Source organism: Argiope bruennichi, chromosome 2 (assembly GCF_947563725.1).
Source record: "Argiope bruennichi chromosome 2, qqArgBrue1.1, whole genome shotgun sequence".
Lineage (NCBI taxonomy): Eukaryota > Metazoa > Arthropoda > Arachnida > Araneae > Araneidae > Argiope > Argiope bruennichi.
The window spans coordinates 119,760,206-119,782,152 of record NC_079152.1 but is presented as its reverse complement, the minus strand read 5'-3'; the positions used below and the strand labels follow the sequence as shown (position 1 = coordinate 119,782,152).

At 28.6% G+C, this 21,947-nt stretch overlaps 1 protein-coding gene across 2 annotated transcripts in view; it reads left to right on the top strand.

Moving 5' to 3' along the window:
• The window catches only part of LOC129961563 (protein sax-3-like), a 181,510-nt gene that overhangs the window by 139,922 nt on the left and 19,641 nt on the right, over nucleotides 1-21,947 (top strand). The window contains exons 20-25 of one of the 2 annotated variants that reach the window (XM_056075053.1): nucleotides 3,925-4,000; nucleotides 4,658-4,720; nucleotides 5,501-5,679; nucleotides 9,231-9,483; nucleotides 11,974-12,099; nucleotides 16,687-16,827. In XM_056075053.1, coding sequence (XP_055931028.1) covers nucleotides 3,925-4,000; nucleotides 4,658-4,720; nucleotides 5,501-5,679; nucleotides 9,231-9,483; nucleotides 11,974-12,099; nucleotides 16,687-16,827 — 838 coding nt within the window. Of the gene's footprint in view, nucleotides 1-3,924; nucleotides 4,001-4,657; nucleotides 4,721-5,500; nucleotides 5,680-9,230; nucleotides 9,490-11,973; nucleotides 12,100-16,686; nucleotides 16,828-21,947 lie in introns of both variants that reach the window. The other variant, XM_056075052.1, reaches the window with a different exon arrangement.

Sequence of the window (21,947 nt, the reverse complement as noted above, 5' to 3'; positions counted from 1 at the left end):
CTGGCACTTAAACATTTCTTTTTAATTCATTAATGCATTTTATATCGCCAATTTAATTTTATTTTGAAATACATAAGATGTAAAATTCAGTTTCAGTTTATTCCTATTTTGAATTGGTCGAGGGAAGAAGTGAAACAATTGGAAGTTCTTTATTATTTTTAAAATGAATAATTTAGAATGATATTTTTTTAGTTCTTACTTTTTTGAAATGGGTCGTTGGTGTGATGTTTGCAAATAAGTAATATCAATTTAAATTTTTCAATAAAAAAAAATCTTTCGTGTGGAACAATATAAGCAATGCTAAATGTTTCAAGATTGTTATATTATTTATTCAAAAATATGTTTATGAAAAGATTAAATCTAAATTCACATAAACAAAATATGGTTTTGAAAATTCTGATATTAAATAAGCTTAAAAATCATCTTTTTCGTTAGTTGAGTATTTGATTATTATTCTATGGATGCATATTGAGTGTCTTCTTTGTAAATGAATGCAATTAATTGCCAAATATTGAGCTGCCATATGAATTTAGGACTGAATGAGTCGTATTGGTGATTGATCATCATAATGCAATACATGATGAAACCCACTCCCACCTGGGGAAGGGTACGTCAAAAATGAGGATGAGAAGCTTCCGGTATGGTGGTTGGTTCTCGCCACGCGGGTACAAATAAAGATGGGCTTTGGCTATCTTCCATCAATGACGGGACATACTTCTCACGGGAAGGGTTGCACCGTGGCTGGTGATGAGCCTTAGGATTCAACCGCAGTTCGCGCCAGAGTTGCTGTCGCGATGATACGGTCATTCAGTTTTATCCGTGTGCCTTATAGTCAATTTGTCATGATGAATAACCAAGGTTTTTATGTTGATTTCCAAATTTGAAAAAAAAAAAGATTGTGTATGTCATTTTGTGAAAAAAAAATTGACGTTTATTTAAATAAAAAAAAGCAATTTTATATACTGAATAGTTTTATTGGATTATTACAGATCATTTGAATATGTCGTGAAATCTTAAATGAACATTTTCCAACATTTAAGTTAATACGATTTTAAATTCTTTGACGTTTATATATTTTTTTTCTATTGAAGATGATGACGCTTACATTTTTTTTTAATTCTCTTTTTATCATTTTTATATTCTATAAATACATTTTTCGATATTCACACAATGATAATTAGAACATAAATTTCATTTATATTTGCTTCTTTTATATTGCTAACCTTAATTTAGCAAGAATTACCTCCGTTAGTCAGTATTTATTCTTCTCTTGACTTCTTCGAAAGAAAAGGTCATGAAAAAGTTTGAAGGTCAATTTGTGGCATTTTGTAGTCTTGTAACGACCTCTCATTCTTCATCCTTGACAAATTTTTCTGTAATTGGTTTAAATAGTTGTACTATGGTTTCTCAATAGGATACTTCTTTTGATATTTTTTCTGGAGCAAACGATAAAAAATTACAGCATTCGGCTTCTTCCTCGTCAGATGTCTAAAAAATCGCCGATAAGTACATTCCACATGATGAATAGTCAACATGAATCCACATGACAGGCTCTCCATAATATTCATGTCCTTTATTAATATTGATGACATTTAAGATATATATCTTTAATATACATTTAAAATAATTTAACTTGGAATGAGAAATAATGAAAAACATTAGAAAACAATATAACTAATTTATTTATTTTTGTTATGCATTAATGGAAGATTTTTATTTTTGGCTCCAAATGAGCAAAATATAGGTAAGAATTGTTGAAACTGGATCATCGCCTAGATTTGACCGGTATCGTAGGTAAAATTCTGTTAATTACTAGGCGACTTTGGTGATTATTTGGCTCATCAAAATTCATAGCTGGTATAAATTTTAATTATCTCTTGAAACTTTATTTTAATACCTTCCTCAATAAAATATTTAAGAACTACAAAATTTGATAGACATATAAATCATAACGTTTTTTATTAATCAAAATTATAACAAATCAATAAAAGAACATCAAATGCAAAACTGCATCACATGTGGCGAAATAAAGAAAGAACAAGAAACGGCACAGTGCATAAAATTTCATTTTTGGACACATTCATTGCACTCTGGTGAATATTTAACTTTGATACGGATGTCAAAATAAAGCTCTTAATAGAAATAAAAATTAAAAATATTCTAAAAAAAGTTGTAATTTTAATCATATTTATAATTTATCTTAATTTTTACTTACTATTTAGGAAATTATTTCTTTATGTTATAATTAGGGGTTTTATTATCTTTATAGTGCTTATTTCAAGACCTCTCGCTTTTACAATTTGTTTTTTTTAGTTCATATTTTTAATAAAAAATAGTATTTTTTACTTCTTTAATATTATAAAAAAGTCTGTTTAGAAAACATTTTGATTTTTTTTTAAATTTTCTACAATTTTTCAATTTAATACCTAAATATTCAATAATTTATCATTATAATATTATGTAATCTTGTAACCGATTTTTCTGAAACTCATTATCAGGGTATTTGGAAATGAAATAAAATTTAACTTAATCATCAATGAATACTTATATTCTGGAAATATTACAATATTGTATTGTCAATGTGAATCCAAAGCTTTTTTTTTTTAAATTTTAAAACTCTATCACATCTGAAAGTGAGGATAAAACGATTACAAAATTTCGTCATTACATGCATATTAAGTTTAATTGAAAATGTAAAATAACTTTTCATTACTTAGTAAAACATAAAAAAATGCTTTATTATTTATCTCTTAAATAACTTCACCCATTAAAGGGTCAAATTATTCTGATGGAAGCTTATTAATCTTCAATTTATACAAAAAAATAAAAGCCATCCTTGAGGAGATAGTTTGCATTCAAAAGAGCATTGTGTCTTAAATCTCATTTTTATTTTATATTTTATATCAAAACATGTTGTAATTATCATACATAATTTATTCAAATACGACATGTATTTAAAAAAAATATTTCTTAATGAAATCACTTGGTAAGTTTCATTTTCTCACCGCATGCAAGAAGATATGGCTTATTCCGAAGTGGAGTGACCAACGAAGGAATGCAAAGAAGTGCATCTATAATCAAGCCAGAATAAATTAATTTAGTAAAAAATAACAATATTTCAGATAAAAAAATAGAGAATTATAGTTTCTTTTTTTTACTATGAAAATATTATTCATTCGAATTCGAAAATGAAAACAGATTTTTATTATTATTACGTAATGACGGGAAAATCCATATTTAATAATTAAATTATTCATACTGACTTTAAATACTAAAATCCTTTTGATTACGTAATGGCGGAAAAATCCATATTTAATAATTAAATTATTCATACTGTCTTTAAATGCTAAAATCCTTTTGATTACGTAATGGCGGAAAAATCCATATTTAATAATTAAATTATTCATACTGTCTTTAAATGCTAAAATCCTTTTGATTACGTAATGGCGGAAAAATCCATATTTAATAATTAAATTATTCATACTGTCTTTAAATGCTAAAATCCTTTTGATTACGTAATGGCGGAAAAATCCATATTTAATAATTACATTTTTCATACTGTCTTTAAATGTTAAAATCCTTTTGATTTGTAGGTATTAAGAGCATTTTCATTTGTAAACAAAAATTGTTTTGAATATATATTTATATATAATTAGTTAATGTGTGCTCAAATGTATTTATGATTGTTGTTATTATTAGCTCTTTTGATTTAAAAATATCTTTTATTTTTATTACTGTATCACCAAAATATTTAATACAACTACAAAAAAAAAACATGTTATTAGTTATTTAGCTGCGATATGCTGCTCATTATCTTCATAGCCATGGAAGATTATTATTTAACAGAAAATTTAACTTTCATTGTAATTGATGTATGTATATATCTAATTTTTTTGTAAAAACATTTCTACATTTATTCTCCAGGTGTATGACAGCAAAAGCAGCAGCTCTGAGCTAAGTAAAAAGTCTGATAAACCGATGGATCAAGTAAGACTTCCAGGTTTGTAACTTTCAATAATAATTTTTGTTTAAAATTTTTTTTATCAATCTTATTTTAACATAAAATTAAATGAAATTTATTATTTTTATAAATAAAGCGAAAATCCTTTTAAACCTTTTTATCAACTTTAAAATACAGGTAATCTCTCCTTACCAAATAAATCACGTAAAAACGTGCCAAAGGCCTGTTTATAACTAAAAAAAGTTTTTAAACAAAGCAAATTTTAACAAAAGTATTACATATTAACACATATATTAAATATTTTTCGCCATCTTTACTATTTTTCATGATATTTCGTTATCTTCTATTTTTTTCTTTGACTTTTTAATTTCTCCACGAGTCAATCCATAGGTAAATAATGATTCTACAAAATGACTAACCTTTAAATAAAATTTCTAAACATTAAAACCCTTAAAATTAAAAGAAAATTATATATAACAAAAGTATATAAGCATCAGATATTTCTAACTGGTGCTAATTGAATTGCAATTATTTTAAATTGTATATGACCTTAATTGTCATCCTGCGTGATTTTTTCTTAATAAAAATCAATAATTATCAAATGATATATAAATTTTGATGAATTATCAAGCAAATCTATGAACTGATTCCTTTAACTGATTAATTCCGTTTTACTGATTCCATTTATTATTTCAGATGATGTTTTTGAGCAATTTCTCAACAAAGGACAGCCATGTTCGTCCGTCAATTACTCAAATGGTAAGTAATTATTGGGTTAATCAAAAACTATTAATATACTAACATATTATTTCCTAATGGATTCTAAAACCCTCCGCGCATTTGCCCATGCGTTAAAATGATTTTAATTCGGCTAAATAGGGGTGAGAGGAAAGAGGAAGGGTGGAGCTCTTTACATTTAACAATAAAGTAAATGCTGGAAATGCGCACACCCTTACGCGTGTCACCCCTTAATGAGATATAATCGTCGAAAAGTGGTTGTCTCAAGATACTGAAATGAACAGTAATAATTTTTATTCATTAGAATGTAAAACAACCAAATATGTGTGTGCGTGTTGCCTGTTAAATTTAAACATTTTGTATTCGATCTTTGTTACTTTTTTTTTAACTCAACACTTTTTCCGTTCATTATTTATTACTAAGAAAACAAAGCAAACAGAAATTCTTGAACCTAGATGGTTGAAATCATATTTCTTAACTTGGTTGCTTTTATATTGATATATTTTAATCCTCTAAGATTAAAGAACTTTAGCACAAAAATTTGAAAAATGTGAAACTTATTGTCAACCAATACAAAAATTCCTCTTTACTTTGGAATAAACATGAAAATCTAATAGCCACAGAGCCAGATTTGAATTTATATTAAATTAATTATTTAGATTTTCATAAGATTCTTTCCTTAATAAAAAGGCTCTACATACAAGTAATGATTTGAGAAAATCTAAAATAGAAGGACACAACTGTATTTGATTTTGATCAGAATTATTATGCAAATATTATTGTTATTTTTCTTTTTTCAAGATTATGGTTATCAAAGCAGACAAATTAAAAATAAGTTTATGCCCGCAACTTCGAAAGTTAATTGGACAGATGTCATTCCACCACCCCCTGAAAACCCACCTACCGAGTTGACCACATCCCCCGGCAGGCCCATGAATGTGAGGAATTTATCTCCAGTCAAATGTCCCTATCAAGCACAGGTGAGAATATTTATGTACTTTACTTTTATGTGGTCGTATATCCTTAAACATTCTTTCCTTCCAATCATATATCCTTAAACATTCTTTCCTTCCAATCATATATCCTTAAACATTCTTTCCTTCCAATCATATATCCTTAAACATTCTTTCCTTCCAATCATATATCCTTAAACATTCTTTCCTTCCAATCATATATCCTTAAACATTCTTTCCTTCCAATCATATATCCTTAAACATTCTTTCCTTCCAATCATATATCCTTAAACATTCTTTCCTTCCAATCATATATCCTTAAACATTCTTTCCTTCCAATCATATATCCTTAAACATTCTTAAACATTCTTCCAATCATCCTCATAATTTCATGATGTATAATTATAATCACTCATATTGTAACTAATGAGCATCTAAAATGAATGAATGCTTGAAGATTTAAAAGATTTAAGAAAGAAAAGATTTTAAAAAGTTTCCTGTTGATTTAGTTAGATATTAAATAACTATTGTCATGGTGAATAATGCTGCTTTTCCCACAAAATAATTAGCTGTTATTAATTAAATAACTCTAATATTTAATTATTCTTATATGAAGAAAATATTGAACCAAAGTGTTTCATTACAATAACTGCGTATAAATTTCCCAGAATATTGCAATATGTAACTTCTAGTGATATGTTCTCAAATTTATTGTTAATATTAGAAGTAAAAATAATATTTGCTTGGTACCATCGATCGAAAGGTGGAAAAGACCATTACTGATCTATTGTTTAAAAATGCAAATTTTTATGTACCGAGCTCTGATATCCATCTGATAATATGTCTTAAAATCCTTTTAACAACTTTGATGCAAAAAAGTATTTAATAATGCATATAGTGTAGGTTTATACATTACACACACACACGTGTAGGTGTGTGTGTAATGATATCTCTTAATTTAATTTAAATCCTAATTAATTCCCTAATTTTTAGCTTAATTTAGGCCATTTATCTTCCTCCTAAAATGCTCTCTTATTTTCTGATCCAGTTAACATTTTCTTATCTAATTATTTCGAACACGCGCTTAACAAAATTGCTGATGCTGTCGCTCCCATGCTAGGAAGGAAGGAGTAAACTGCACATCTTTTCCAATAGATATCTAAGATTCACTTGCCTAAGTCGACAAGAGGCAAAGAAATCCCTATCAGAATCTCATAGTAAAATCCCTGAAGGGAAAAATGTCGGCCCTTTTCTCTTATATCGCGTTGTAACAGACATCATATTGTCTTAGCTTCTCTATCGTACAAATAATTTGAGGCGCGGTGGCCTGGTGGTAAGGTCTCGGCTTCGAACCCGGAGGGTTTCAGGTTCGTGACCCGATTCCACCGAAGAACCGTCGTGTAAGGGGTTCTGTTGCACGTTAAATCCGTCATAACCAAACGTCCTCTCGCTGGTGTGGTGTGGTGTGGAGAGGGGGGTGCCAGCTCAGGTGTCGTCCTCGTCATCTGACCGTGGTTCAAAATGACGAGGTCCGCCCCAAAATAGCCCAAGTGTTGCTTCAAACGGGACGTTAATATAAACAAACCAAACCAATCAAACGTACAAATAATGTATATTTGTAATATTATTATAATTAATATTGTAATATTATGTTCAGGTCCTAATATATATATATATATATATATATATATATATATTCGGACCTAAACATATTATTACCATGTGATTCAATTAGTACATGTAAAGAAAAAAGGCAGCCGGCGTCCTGGCATAGGGGTAGCGCGTTTTCCCCGTTGTCTGGGCGTCCTGGATTTGAGTCCCGGTTCGGGCATGGTTGTTCTTCACCTGTTCTATCTGTGAGATGTGTGAATGTGTCCCCCTGTAAAAAGGGTTTGTGCAAGCGAAAGTGATACGTGAGTAGCTAAGACATACTCTTGGCCCTAGTTGGTGCTGCTAAAACAAGAGAAGCTCCCTTGGCTTAAAATCGCTGACTTCGTCAGCGAGCTTGTCCATAGCAAGTGCCATTATAAACAACAACAAAGAAAAAGGCTTGAATAAATACAGAAATCCAGTCATGTAGATTTATTTTAGAAATAAGTTTATGCGAATTATTTTTTATTATTGTCATCATCATTTCATTTCTGTTCCTTCTTGAAGTATCGTACTGACATTTTGATGCATCATTCAATAAGTGCAATCTTATTAATTCTTTAACATTTTAATGAAAAAGCTTTGGATCAATTCGAACCACAGAATCTATAACAAAATATCGATTACATACTTCTGTAATTAAAGGCAGAAAGAACCAGAAACTGCATGAGCCCACTTTGGGATGAATAGTAATTTTCGTATTTATATTTAAATTACGTAAAACCCGGAATGTAAAAATCATAATCACTAAGCTTAAATCAGTAAATAGAATATGTTTGACAAATTATTAACATTACACAATTAGCAGAACTACACGCTTTCATTATTCCCTGATTCATCTTTGTTAAAATTTCTTCTTATGAAATGACGAGTAGCATTGGCTGCATCTAATTATGAAGAAACTCTAATATCACGCAGTGGTCTAAAAGTTCATCTAATCGCATACTAATACTACTTAAGATGCAAAGGATTCAAAAGTTCATTGATTGGAGATCAACATCCTTTTAAAAACATCAACGGGATTTATTCATTAAGGTTCAACAGAAGATATAAAATCAAGAAGTTACTTTAACAAAATTTTAAAAGCACAGAAAGTATTATATTGTCTATTCTCAGACATTTCTGAAACTCGTAGCAAACAAACGTCGCTAGAGCGAAAAGCAAGCCAGAGAGCGGGAGAAAGGATTCGGATATATCCTTACAAAAGCTGGCATCCGCTTTTATATGATCTCATGGCGATCACGTGATTGATTCACATGTACATACAGATTTACATTTGCATATTGCACAGTAGTTACGACTCGAATCAGAAATACCGAAATCTTATGCTAATTAGTCAGATGATTGCATCTAAATAGTTTAATCTTAGACAATATTAAATTAGCACGAGATTATGATAATTTATTATTTACGAGATGAATATGTTTAAAGATTAAAAGAAACAATTTCTCAAGAAAGAACAGAAGCAAACTATGCTTTTGTTTATGTAGGCATTTTCGCGTACATTTCGAACTTTGGCTAGGAAAACTAACCGAAAAAGGTAATAATAATTACGATTAAATTATCTTTTTCTTAACAATCTTGCACCCTAATTCCTGGGGCGCTTTCCTCCCTTACAAGAGGCCCTAACAGTTACTTTGGGTCAATCATGCATTTTGTATAACTTTTTAAGTTGCATTTCTTTTTTATTTTGATGTACCTCTTTCATGTCTGTCATTTGTATAAGCAGAATGTTGTAACTGTTATACGGGCATTTAAAACTTAATAAGGTTCAGTTTCATCTATATTAATCGTAAAGAAGCCTTATGAATCTTGAAAACACGGATTAATTCTTTATGTTAACAAGAATAATATTTAATTCGATTTTCTTATCCATTACAATGTGTCTTCAGGAATATGGAATGCCATGACTGTTTACATCTTTTTAGAGTTACCAAGGAAACTTCACTAACAAACCTATTGGTAATACGTCACCTTGGAGTACACTAGGACGAAATATAGACAACGATGGAGCTGCAATCGGACTGTTTGGGCTAAAGGGTCCTCAGGGCCTCTTACCCCAACGCACACTACCCCAGGGGACAGCAGGAGAGAGGGTGTTCCAGGGTTCCCTTACATCCCTCAGAAGTGACCAGTTCCCGGGACTCAACAGGCGCATCAGTCAAAATGGAATGATCCCTGGTACAGGTAACAACTGAAATTCTTTAATGTTTTTTTAAATATTTTAAGGTGTATGTACACACTTGAAACTTCAAAAATCGTTCAAAATATCGAATATTTTTTTATTGCTTAATAATATTCTATGATCCTTTAGCTTTCAGATGATACCAAGATGTTGTCAATATTCGAAATATTTCTCGAGTTATCATTATTTTTCTTGAGGTGCTTTCATTAAAAACTCTAGTTACGGTGTTTTTAAAACTCATTTTATGAAGAATGATATTTTTCCACTATGTTGCTTCATTCAAACAATCATAACTCAACAAGAAATGAACCAAATACAGTTTATTTATATATCAAAATAATCTGTATGAAATAGCAGATGTTTTGTGCATCAATCAAAGTTATATTTATAGAAATAAATTTTTGATAGCTGTTTAAAAGTTAAAATTACAGAAAAAATCTCGGTTTTTCTATTCATCGTTGATGAAAAAATCGTTTAAAAAAACTATACATTTTTATAACTTGCTTGAGGCAGACAACATGAAGACTAATATTAGGCATAATTTGCAACTAGAATTGTGTGTCTGTACAAATTAGAATTTGAGATATCATGTTTCAAAAAATAGGCTAATTAGCTCATTAAATATTATTTAATTAATTAATAATTAATGCAATGTGGTTTTTTCTCGCAGAAATGAGTTTAAACATGTATTAATAACCTACTGTGAAAAAACTGGATTTTTAAAGTTAAAATTTAAAAAAAAATCTTCAAGTGTGTACGTACACCTTAATAACAAGGAGAAGATAATAATTGAATAAAATTTTATATATTCTTAGAATGTCATGCCTGAGAAAATTTAATAACTCTATTTATAAAAATCTAATTTTGTAGTCATTTTGTGAAATTGAAAATATATTATAGATTTTCTGAGTCCAGGAGATAAATGACAATGTTTTATTAAATTTTGTTATTTAAGAAAATATATATTTATTAAATGTTTTTTTTTACTATACATGAATCAACGACCATTTTATAGAGTTCGGATTCTGTTTTACCAAATATTCGTAAAGGTGCATCGCTTGCAACAGCTCATTACATATTGGGTGTTATTTAATTTTGGAAGCATGTAGCTTCATATTTATTTATATTGAAAAAGAACAGATGAATCTCAAAAGGTGTACTTAGGAGTTGCATTAGGATAAATTAAGTATTAAATTATAATTTTTACGTTCGCTTATACGCAATATAGAGAAAGCAGAAATCGTCAAAAAATTCAAACTTGTGATTTTGACGAATTTTCGCTCTTCAGATTTCCTTGAGTTCGAAAAACACCTTTTTGAAAATTGTCCAACAAAGATAACTTAAAAACGCATTGAGCTAGATCATTGAAATTTGGTATAGGTTCTTTACATCAAATTTGTAGATCTCTATCAAATTTTTAGTCAAATCTGTTTGGTAGTCCAGCTGTTCGAATATAAATTAACACAATACCAGCAAAATGAAGGGAGCTAGATACATAAGATGTGATGCACAGATTTAACATTTATCATGTAGACATCTATCACATTTTGAACTAAATCCAACAACGGGTTGATTCTCATTCTGTTTTTTCAGAATATGTAAACGCGATAGTTCAAAATATATCAAGTTATCATATATCAAGTTATCATATATCAAGTTATTCAAAATATATCAAGTTATCATATATCAAGTTATTCAAAATATATCAAGTTATTCAAAATATATCAAGTTATCATATATCAAGTTATTCAAAATATATCAAGTTATCATGTATCAAGTTATTCAAAATGTATCAAGTTATCATATATCAAGTTATTCAAAATGTATCAAGTTATCATATATCAAGTTATTCAAAATGTATCAAGTTATCATATATCAAGTTATTCAAAATATATCAAGTTATCATATATCAAGTTATTCAAAATATATCAAATTATCATATTCAAAATATATAAAAAAATTAAAATATATATAAAAAATATATTCAAAATATATAAATATATCAAATTTGGCATGGGAGTTTGTGATTGCAAGTGCAGTTTTTGTGTCAAATCTTTCTTTTACTCGGTTGAGAAAAACGTGCTTAAAGCACAAATTTGGTTTCCTGATACTGTTAACGGCATACCAGGATTAGTCACCAAATAACTCGCCAAGGATAATAGAATAGATTCAGTAAAAATGCTAAATTCGTATAAAAAGTTAATATTTCACAACTATTGCACGCCAATGCCATTCAAGGCGTTTTCTGGCATGATAAGTTTATTTCATAGAGTGCGAAAAAATTTTGGAAAGACAATTCCCGCTTTTTTTTTTTTAAATTTTCCGTCATATTTTATTATGTTTTAACAAACACAAATGTCTACGAGATTCTTAATAATTAACAGTTTGCATTTTTAAAGACTGTAGCTGATAAATATATGATCATCTGTTCTTAATTTTTTGAAGACTCTTAATACATAAACGTAAATAAGTCAATTTTTTTCCAGGTTTCCCATTTCCATTTTTCATGAAATCTAGTACAAGTGGAGGAGACGTACATCAGATATACGCTGGGACTGTACTGCAAGATCCTTCCAATCCGCCCCAAGACGGGGAGGACATTGAACTGAATAGTAGGGGAACATTTTATTGATATGTTATTTTTATAATAACAAAAGAGCTTTAAGCTAGCTGAGAAAAAGGCTGATAAAGCAAAAAAATTCATTTGAATTATAGTTATAAATTAAAACAAAATTATTTGAGATACTTTTCATATTTTAGAAAGTATGAACTTTACATTACAGCTCTTAGATTAACCCTTAACTGGGGACCTGCGGTCTGTGAGACCACTAGCGATGGATTTTCTGTCAGCCCTATTCTATTTTTGGCTCAATTGAATGGAATGACCCTGCAGCTTCCTGTTTTGTGACCTTCAATACACGTGCACTTTTTCAACCGATTTCAGCAGATGCTTTTAAAAATAATTCAGAGTTTTCTTCGAGCGCGGTCTCTAAGACCGCATCTCCCTGTAAGTGTCCCAGTGATAAACAAAGCTTAGCAGAGGGCGCTAAAATTTGGGTCCCGAAATATCATCCAGTTTACTGATCCTATTATGAAGCAGTGCTCCAGATACTTTTAAATGAAGCAGAAAGTGATTTTAGTGATAAGAATAATTGTACTGGAAAGTTTTTCGATGAAAGTCTGCATTCAACTGATTTTGATCTGTATGTTCAAACATAATGAATTTTTCTAGTGATAATGTATTTTGAAAATTTTATAAAATATATTAATATACCAAGAGATATATATACATAGTTTATAGGTTGATTTTTATACTAGTTCTTAACCTGTATGTTTAAAATGCCCTAGAAAACCGTGCTGTGAAAGTCACACAAGCCGGTAAAAAAGGGCCAATTTTACCCATTGTCATTTTTTTTTATATATAATTGTTGAATTTTACATTATATTGTCTTCTATATACCTTCATATACTGCAAAAATAAATATGATTTAAAAAGTAAAAAGTAATTTGTTTTTTCAAGAATATTATTTATTGTAACATGTCATTTGAGAAGAAAATGTATGTTCCAACGCATTTATTTTTTTTCAATGACAATATATTTTGAAACATTTTTAAAACATATCTATATATCAAAAAAAAAATATCTGAAAAATATATTGGCAGTTTTTCATACTAATACTTTTATTAGAAAATTTAATTTAAGTCTAAATCAAATGCGGTCTCGTAGACCGCACCTCCCCAGTAAAGTCCCAAAATTTTACCTCCCCAGTTAAGGGTTAAATGTTTCAAGCTTTTAGGGAGAGAAACGGCATAGCAAGAAACAACAACAATAAAAAGCAAATTGTAATTACTTCCAAAACAGAACCCATTCATAAGCATTCTTCAAATTCACTTGTTTTCTCTTTGGTTTTATTGTGTGTCTATGGACATCATTTATAAATAATTTTTATGCACTTATTTGATTTCATTTTTATTGAATGCTGGATCGATTTTTTTCACTTCCTGTCTTGAGCACCAAAACCTAGAAATTTTGTACAACTGAATGTTCCCTCTGATAACACATTCTACGAGCAAAATGATCAGCAATTTTGAGTAAATTTTTGTTCGATATGGAATACGTCGTCTGATAATGGCTTGTTGAAACATTATCTTGAGATTCAATGATAATTAAAACAAAGAACTTTGAAATAGTTTATTAAAAATGTTAGAGTCATTAAGAAAGAGTTTTCAAGAATTTATTGTAATTTTCAGATGAAAAGGAAATAAAATGTTAACATTTTTATTCATTAACTTACATGCTTTAATTACTAGGTATGCATTCTTAACATTCGTGTTTTAATTGTTAGATATATTTTCAGACACATTCCGATAGTATTTCGACTCATATTGTGTGCTCATGCTATCGCTGCTAAAATTAAGAGAAATTTTTTTAATAAAATATAGATAGATGAATCGAAGCAAAAACTTTATTACACTAAAATGTTTCACACTAAACTAAATATTTAAATCTCCTTTAAATTCTTTTTAGGGTTAAAATCTCAGCATCTTTGTTAATAAAAAAAATAAAGGATTTTTTTTTTACTTTCAATATATTTAGTTTTGTTTAGTTATATTAATGTCCCGTTGTAAAGAACACTAGGGCTCGTAATTTTGAACCGCAGTCAGATGACGAGGACACCACCTGAGCTGGCACCCCTCTCCACACCACACCACACCAGCGGGAGGAAGTTTGGCCCTGACGGATTTAACTTGCAACAGAGCACTTTACACGACAGTTCTTCGGTGGAATCGGGTCTCGAAATCTGTATAGAACATTTTTTTCATTTTGATCACCTTTAATATAAAACAAAAAAATTTTCCCGATTCTATGTGTAAATAAAAGTATTCTTACTAATTTGAAAATATCAAAATTAAATACATTATTTTGAGAATACATTAAAGTGAGAGAACCGAATACATTATTTTGAATATATGGGTAGAATTTTACATTTCTTTTCATAAATTATCATATCGCGGGCGGTTTTGCCTCTCTAAAATGTAGAGAAATTCTTCACATTTCGAGAAAGCTATATTTAATTTAGTTAACCATGAAAATATTATTTAATTCTGTATGTTTTAATGATATACTGTTTTTAAATAAAAAGGAATAATAAAGTGCAATAAGAACTAGAGTTTGGAGATCTTTTAATTTTTTGTCGGTTCTACAACATTTTGAAAAAAATGATTGAAATAAAATTCGCTTCCTAAAGTTTATATGATTAAATTAGTTCTGTTAGTTTTGTGATTAGGTTTTTAAAGCGTTATTTCAGACAAAACCACTTAAAATATCTTTTCTTCTAAAAAGTGGTCTTTAACAGAAAACATTCTCATTTGAAAAATTTTGCAATTTAGAATGTCTTTTTAAAGTTCTATTTATAATTTTCATTTATTTAACTACTATGTAAATACAATTAAAAGAATTTAAACAGAATGAATACTTAAAAAAACTGATTAAAATAAAAATTTACTTAAGTGAGTAAAATGTATTCTCAACCTATCGCTGTTTTAATTCTAGATATGACCATCGATTATGTAATTTCAAAATAAGTATTTATAATTGAGCAATCAGGATTCGTTTTTTGATTATTTGTTATTTGCACTTCCATAATAATAAGATATGTTAAATTACTTTGTTTAAGTAAAGGAAAAAGTACTTATTTTATAACCAGACCAATATTATCGAACGTTTACATCATTTTTAGCATTCTTGACATGAAATGGGAATCAATTATTTATAGTGATATTAATTTAGTTTCTTCGCCTCGTAAAGTATGCCAACAATGCCAAATCGCCAATCAAGATGTTTGATCAAACCAACAATACCTATTGTAAAACAGTTAATGTCAGCTCTACTTGATTTTTTGATTTTGGGGACTAGTCATTCTTGACATCCTTGGAATTGTGATAAGGCATCCTCAACTAGATTTGAATTATTAATTTATTTTAACTTCTTAAATATAAGAAAAAGGAAATATTATCCCATTATCATATTAAAATGCTTTATTAAGTAGACATCTCATTAAATTTAATAGCCTTTTCTTATATTTAAAATATTCTTTTAATTGAAAAAAATATATATTATTTAGATGTGTTTTTGGACTGCTTGTTTTAGATTGTCTCAATAGTAATTTACCATTTTGTTTTTCGCTGAAAGCACTAAAAATTTCTACTCGTCAAAGAGAGAGTTGATTGCAGTGACATAGATGGAATTCGGGATGTTTGATTTTCTGAAATCCGAAAATTCAGGAATTTGAGAAATACAACAGAACAAATGCACAAGTATGTCAGAAATTAAAGATATGAGTGATTTTACTCAAAGACTTTAAACAAACCTGATATCTTTGAAAAACGGTTAATATTCTTGAGCATTGATTAATATTGTATATGCTGAAAATATTATGTATTCTTGTTTTAATTAATGCATTAGAAAATGCATTTTATATTAGAAAATCTCTTTTTAAGAAGCTGTTGGTAAAAGTTTTATTCTAATTTATTGACTAATTGTCAAAATCTCCTCTTATAGGAATAACCAACACACGTTAGAATGCTTATTTGTATTTAATTTATTGTCCGAAGTGTTAATTGAAATGTTAAGTTATTATTTTTATTTTTAAAAAAATGTCTTTTTAATCGTACTGAATTTCTAGTTGTTGATGAAGAAAAATAAGAACTAAAATATTGACAGAGCTTTAGCCCTGACATTAAAAAAAGATCTGAATTCAGCAATTATTTTTTTAAATATGTAGTGATAGAATTGCTAAGTAATTTTCTAAAAAAATCCATTGAAATAGAAATCAGTTTTTAATAAATTTGAAAGAAAATGTATATTTTATTTTATTAATGGCATAGTTTGAAAATTATATTATCCATAATTTATAAATTTCAGAATATTTTTAAAACCCCAAACAGCCTTGTACAACCCTTTTTCATGTTAATGAATCCATTAATTTACCACTCTTGTGATTTTACATAATTTTTTCCATTTAGAAATACATCCATTTTCAAAATTAATGAAGAATTTTATAGTTTTTTTTATGTAAATTTTTTAAGAAACAAGACATGGAAAAGCCAATTTCTTATTATCAAAATGACACTTAATAAAAAATTAAGTTTCAGATTAATTCAGAAAACTCAAAAAAGTTTCCTTTTTTTTTTCACAGATTTGTATTCACACCGTACAAGTATCACAGACCAGACAAGTGGTTTCATAGCCAACAATCCTACCCCGGAGGAGAACCACAACGTCCGAGTGTGTGGAAACGAATACAGTAACAACTTTTTCATAGCAGAGTACAATGCAGGTGAGATAATGTTTGTTTAGTACAGAAACTTAAAAAAAAATGTTTGTTTATTAAGAAAAACTTGGCGTTTCCGTCCGCCTTCCACATCAGGAATCCTTCGGGATTTGAACCTTTACCTCTTTTAGAACAAGAAAATTTCAATTTTTAAATAGTTTCAGAAATTTTTATCAACAAAACTGCGGAAACTAGAATTTTTAAAAATAATAGTCTATGCTTTGAAACAGAAAAGCTAAATACCATTTTTATGTTTATTTTATAAAAATCTAACGGAAATCTTATTTTTAACCATGTATTACTAATATTATTTTGCTTAAGGAATCTGACTAGGTTAAAAACATGAATTTAAATAAAAATTCGTTTTTTTTATATACATTTTCAAAAAATAGGCACGTTTTTGTTTCCAGTAATATTTTTGTTTTGTCTCTATGTCAATTACAAGTCAAGTTACAGCAAACTATTGATATGTAAGTGATGCTTATTTATAAACATTTAAAAACTTTAAATGCATTTTCTGAAGAACGAATTTTCTCATAATTCTAATATACGAGTATCGCATATCCCAAAAATAATCACGACATCTTATGAAATTTAGAAGTAGTGCTTGTTATGTTATGCAGAATATGGTGACCTGTGGATTTGATATTGAATGCTCTAGAAATGGATTTATGATTGTTTAATGTAAATATTGTTTTAAAATATTCCAATAATATTCCATAAATAATTTCATATTTTACACATACAAATTTTGTTTTTGAATATAATTCTTAGATAATAGTTAGTTACACTCTAAGATATATTATGTATGTAATGTTACAGAGAAAAATGAAAAACTGCAACAATTTCTCTAGAACAATCCTAGTTTTTATAAATAAATGCTAAAATTTACATCAAAATAGGCTTTTTCTTCAAAGGCTGCATGTATATTTAAATTATTTCATTTTATTTGTCATTTTTCCTTATATTAATAAAAGAACATCACAAAAATATTAAAATATTTTTTTGAAACTCACCTAGTCGGATACCTTAAAAATTTTGATAAGAATGAGAGAGAAACTTTTAAAGATGAGTAAACCTTCAAGCTTTGGGCGGATTAGGAAAAAATCAATCTTTAAGTTAAATGAGTAAGAATAATTTTTAGAAAATCAACTAATTATTAGCTTTATTAGGTGATACTAACTTGGGAAGTAAAATAGGACAATGCAATCCATTCCGAAAAAAATACTAAAGCAAATTTATAATAATGTAATTTTTTATCTATAATGCATCCTTTTGTACAAGAAAATTGTCTAATGACATTTGCTTTTGATTATGCTTCACAATGTTGCGAAAATGAGACACAGTATTATGGTTTCATGAATTTGCAATGCGCACAATTGTTGCTTTATCAGGATGGTATTTCTCAGCATACGATTCAATAATTTCCCATGTTTTCATTATCTCCCTTATTTTATTGAAAGATTGTTGCTCTGTTGCGCCTATATGCAGATTTAATTTAGTTTAGTCATAAATATAACTAACACCTGTGAAATCCTTCCAGATTAACTTATTCGTTATTTTATAAAACCTTTTCCCTGTTATATAACTTTATATATAATATTTTTTCGTTTTAAACAATTTATGTTACTAGCTATTAAATTTAAATGTTAATAAATTAACTCACATCATCAAAATATGAACATTTTTATTTCAATCAAGAATTGCAACCACGCACAAAGCAAGCCGGTGCTTTTTTTGATAATAACAAACAAATAAGACGCTATAGCAGTAATCAGTTTAGTTTAGTTTGGTTATATTAACGTCCCGTTTGAAGCAACACTCGGGCTATTTTGGGACGGACCTCGTCATTTTGAACCTCGGTCTAATGACGAGGACAACGCCTGAGCTAGCAGCCCCCTCTCCACACCACACCAGCGGGAGGACGTTTGGCCCAGACGGTTTAATGTGCACCAGACCCTCTTATACAACGGTTCTTCGATGGAATCAGGTCTCGAACCTGAAACGCTCCGGTTCCAAAGCCGAGACCTTGCCACTAGGCCACCGTGGCCTCCGTCTGTTTGCAGAATGCAGCACCATAAGTTCTTCGATAGTTTTGGCTGTGTTCTTCCACCAGCTCGTTGGTGTCCTCTAGCCCTATAATGCTGGTCAGAAACAAAATCTTATTAGTTAAGACTAGATAGATACTTGTTCAAACCCCCCGGAGTCGCATTCTACATCGCTATCTACAAAAACCTTCTATGAAGTTATAAAAGCTCTCTTCAAACAATACTTTTTCTACATAGACTGATACAAGCCATTCTGGTTTTTGACATCACAGTGTCTTCTTTCTGCGCCTTTTACGAAACATCGCTCTTTCTTAAGAGTTTATCAGTTCAAAATAAATTGTTGAAAAATATGTCTGGCTTAAAAAGTTTTGAATTACTAGCTAAGCCATTTCTTCTAGGACCTTTGCAATATGAAATAACACTCATAGCGATTTTTCACGATTTTTCTTCTTTTATACTTTATAAAAGAAGAAAAGTCATTTTCATTCTATGCACAGTAATATTTATATATTTGTGATAAAGACATTTTAAATTGTTTATTGATTGTCAGTGGGAATATTAGTATGCAAATTTTTTTTTAATTCCGCCAATTTCGATTAATGAATCATTTTTATATTTTTATTTGAATGTGTATTATTATTCTTTTTGTGACAATTACTTGTTTTGATCAGCCTTGTAATAAATAGTTTACTTAAAAAATAGTTTAGCTTTTTTATTTCAGTTAAATAATTTATCTTTCATCGTGTTATAAAAATGTATTTATTTTAATGATTTCTATTAGAACTAAATTTCACTTAAATGAAATATTACTCAATTTCGTCCATTCATTAATTCTAAACAATTTACACAATTAATAAATTAATGTCCCTTTTTATAGTTATCTTACATCGTATCTATTTATTTTGAACTGCGATGGAATAACTAAAAAGAATCATGTAAGATGGTGACCTATTTCTTCAAACTTCTGCACCACACTAACAGTCCGCCTCTAGCGCCTATAACGTAAAGTAAATTTGTATACACAACGGATCGTAATGTGGAATACGGTCTCGAAAACAGAACTCTACAACACTGAAACTCTGCTTCCAAGCTATATGGCCTTTACCCCCCCCCCTCTCTTCTCCATCTTCTTGTAATTAGTTAAAAATATTCTTTTTAAACGAATACACCATATAAATCGTAACTGTTGTGACTTAAAGTAAAATTCATTTCTTTCATTTTTCATTTATTTTATATTTGAAAAGATGGACTTCTGTAATCAATTCTTTATTTGTGTTTTAAATTATGGCGTTCTGAAATTTATTAAACAGTTATGTATTCTTTGAACATAATGCAGCATTTTAATATTTTCAGAAAATTACTATTTAGTCGATTGATTTAAATCCATTTTTGATTGTATTAGAGAGTTACCATCTGATAATAAATTTTAAAAATATTGACTCAAGATTTCATGGTATTTACAATAAAAATTTTAGTATTAAAAACTAAAGAGAGAAAAATGATAAAATTGAAAAAGTTATCAAAAATAGTTATTGTGAATAAGTACTATAAGAAAGAAAATTTCTAAATATTTATTAAAAATTGGAAATGTTATGAATGTCCAAATCCACCTTAGTTTTAAACAGTTAATGAAATTAACTGATGCCAGTATTCTTGCCTTTACATTTTTGTTTTTACTCCTAGATTATTAATGAAAAAATTGCATTATTTTTAGTACACCAATAAAAACGTGATTTTCAAAAAAAAAAAAAAACTTAATTGCATGAAAATTAATTAGTTTGTTTATTTGTTTTTAATTGTTAGTTTTTTTATTTATATTTAAATTTTTTTTTATTTTAGCTTGTTTATGGGAAAGAGATATGTCTATTTAATCAATAATGAATATTTAAAATAACGATTTTATTCTTCAGACTCAGCTGACAAATCTGCTTATTATTTTAATCAAAACCTTACAATTCGACGACCTTGGCTCATCAATGATACAAAAGCAAGCAATCAGAAGAAGAAAAATAGAAATATTTTAATTGAGAAAAATTATTTTATGTCAGAAAAAGACGCAATGCACATATCATGAGGTATGTAAAAAAATAATAAATAATAAAAACCAATAACAAAATAAAACGACAACTACAATTGCAAAATCAGGCAGAATAATATATGAAAAAAAAAAGAATGATTTTTTTAAATCAATATAATTTGAAGGATTGTTTCCGGTCAGAATGAAATGTAAATAATGATGGATGATTGGCAATGATTGAATTTATTATCAAAGCAGTGGATGTAAGGCCATAAGTATCCTTAAATCCTATTCTTTGCAAAGTAAATCGAGCGTTCTTTTCAGTGATGGTACAAATAACACTATTGTGTATTTTAATTTGACACTTCAATAGTAACTTCAGATCTCACAGACGCACAGATTATTATTTTCATGATAGCCCACTCAAAAATTCAATTGTTTTAGACATTTGTTTAGTCCAAGCACCGAAATTAATAACAGCAAATTAGGGGGGAAATCAAACATATGTCTAATAGATTTGAGACGATCATCAATATACATCTTAACACATTTGCTGCCACTGACGCGCTGGCGAGTCGCAGATAATATATAATTGTACCAAGCCATCTATATTATTAGATGACACCTTCTCTGCTGCAGTTAAAAGATAGCAAAGAAGGGATCATCTAATTAGACAGAAGGCCCGGATATCAGGCTTGAACCGTGGCAGTCAACGTGTTAAAGTTAAGTATTAACATATGATATAAAAGATTTTTAAAAAATCTAATTTTAAAGCATATTACATATGCTGCTTTTCTATTTTACCAGCAATATGTGAAACACCAATATTCTATAGAATACTTAGACACTTCATAGAATGCTGGTCAATTTTAGGCTAAGTATAAAATGCGAGAATTATTATGCACGTTCCCTAGGTATTGTATAAAATGTGTATTCTATAGCAATATGGCAAACGTTATTTAGACAAAATATAAAAAAAATGATGATGACGATATTACTTAACTGTTTATTAGTTTTCAAAAAAGAGTGTACAAAATAGTCACAGAAGATATGATGTTTTA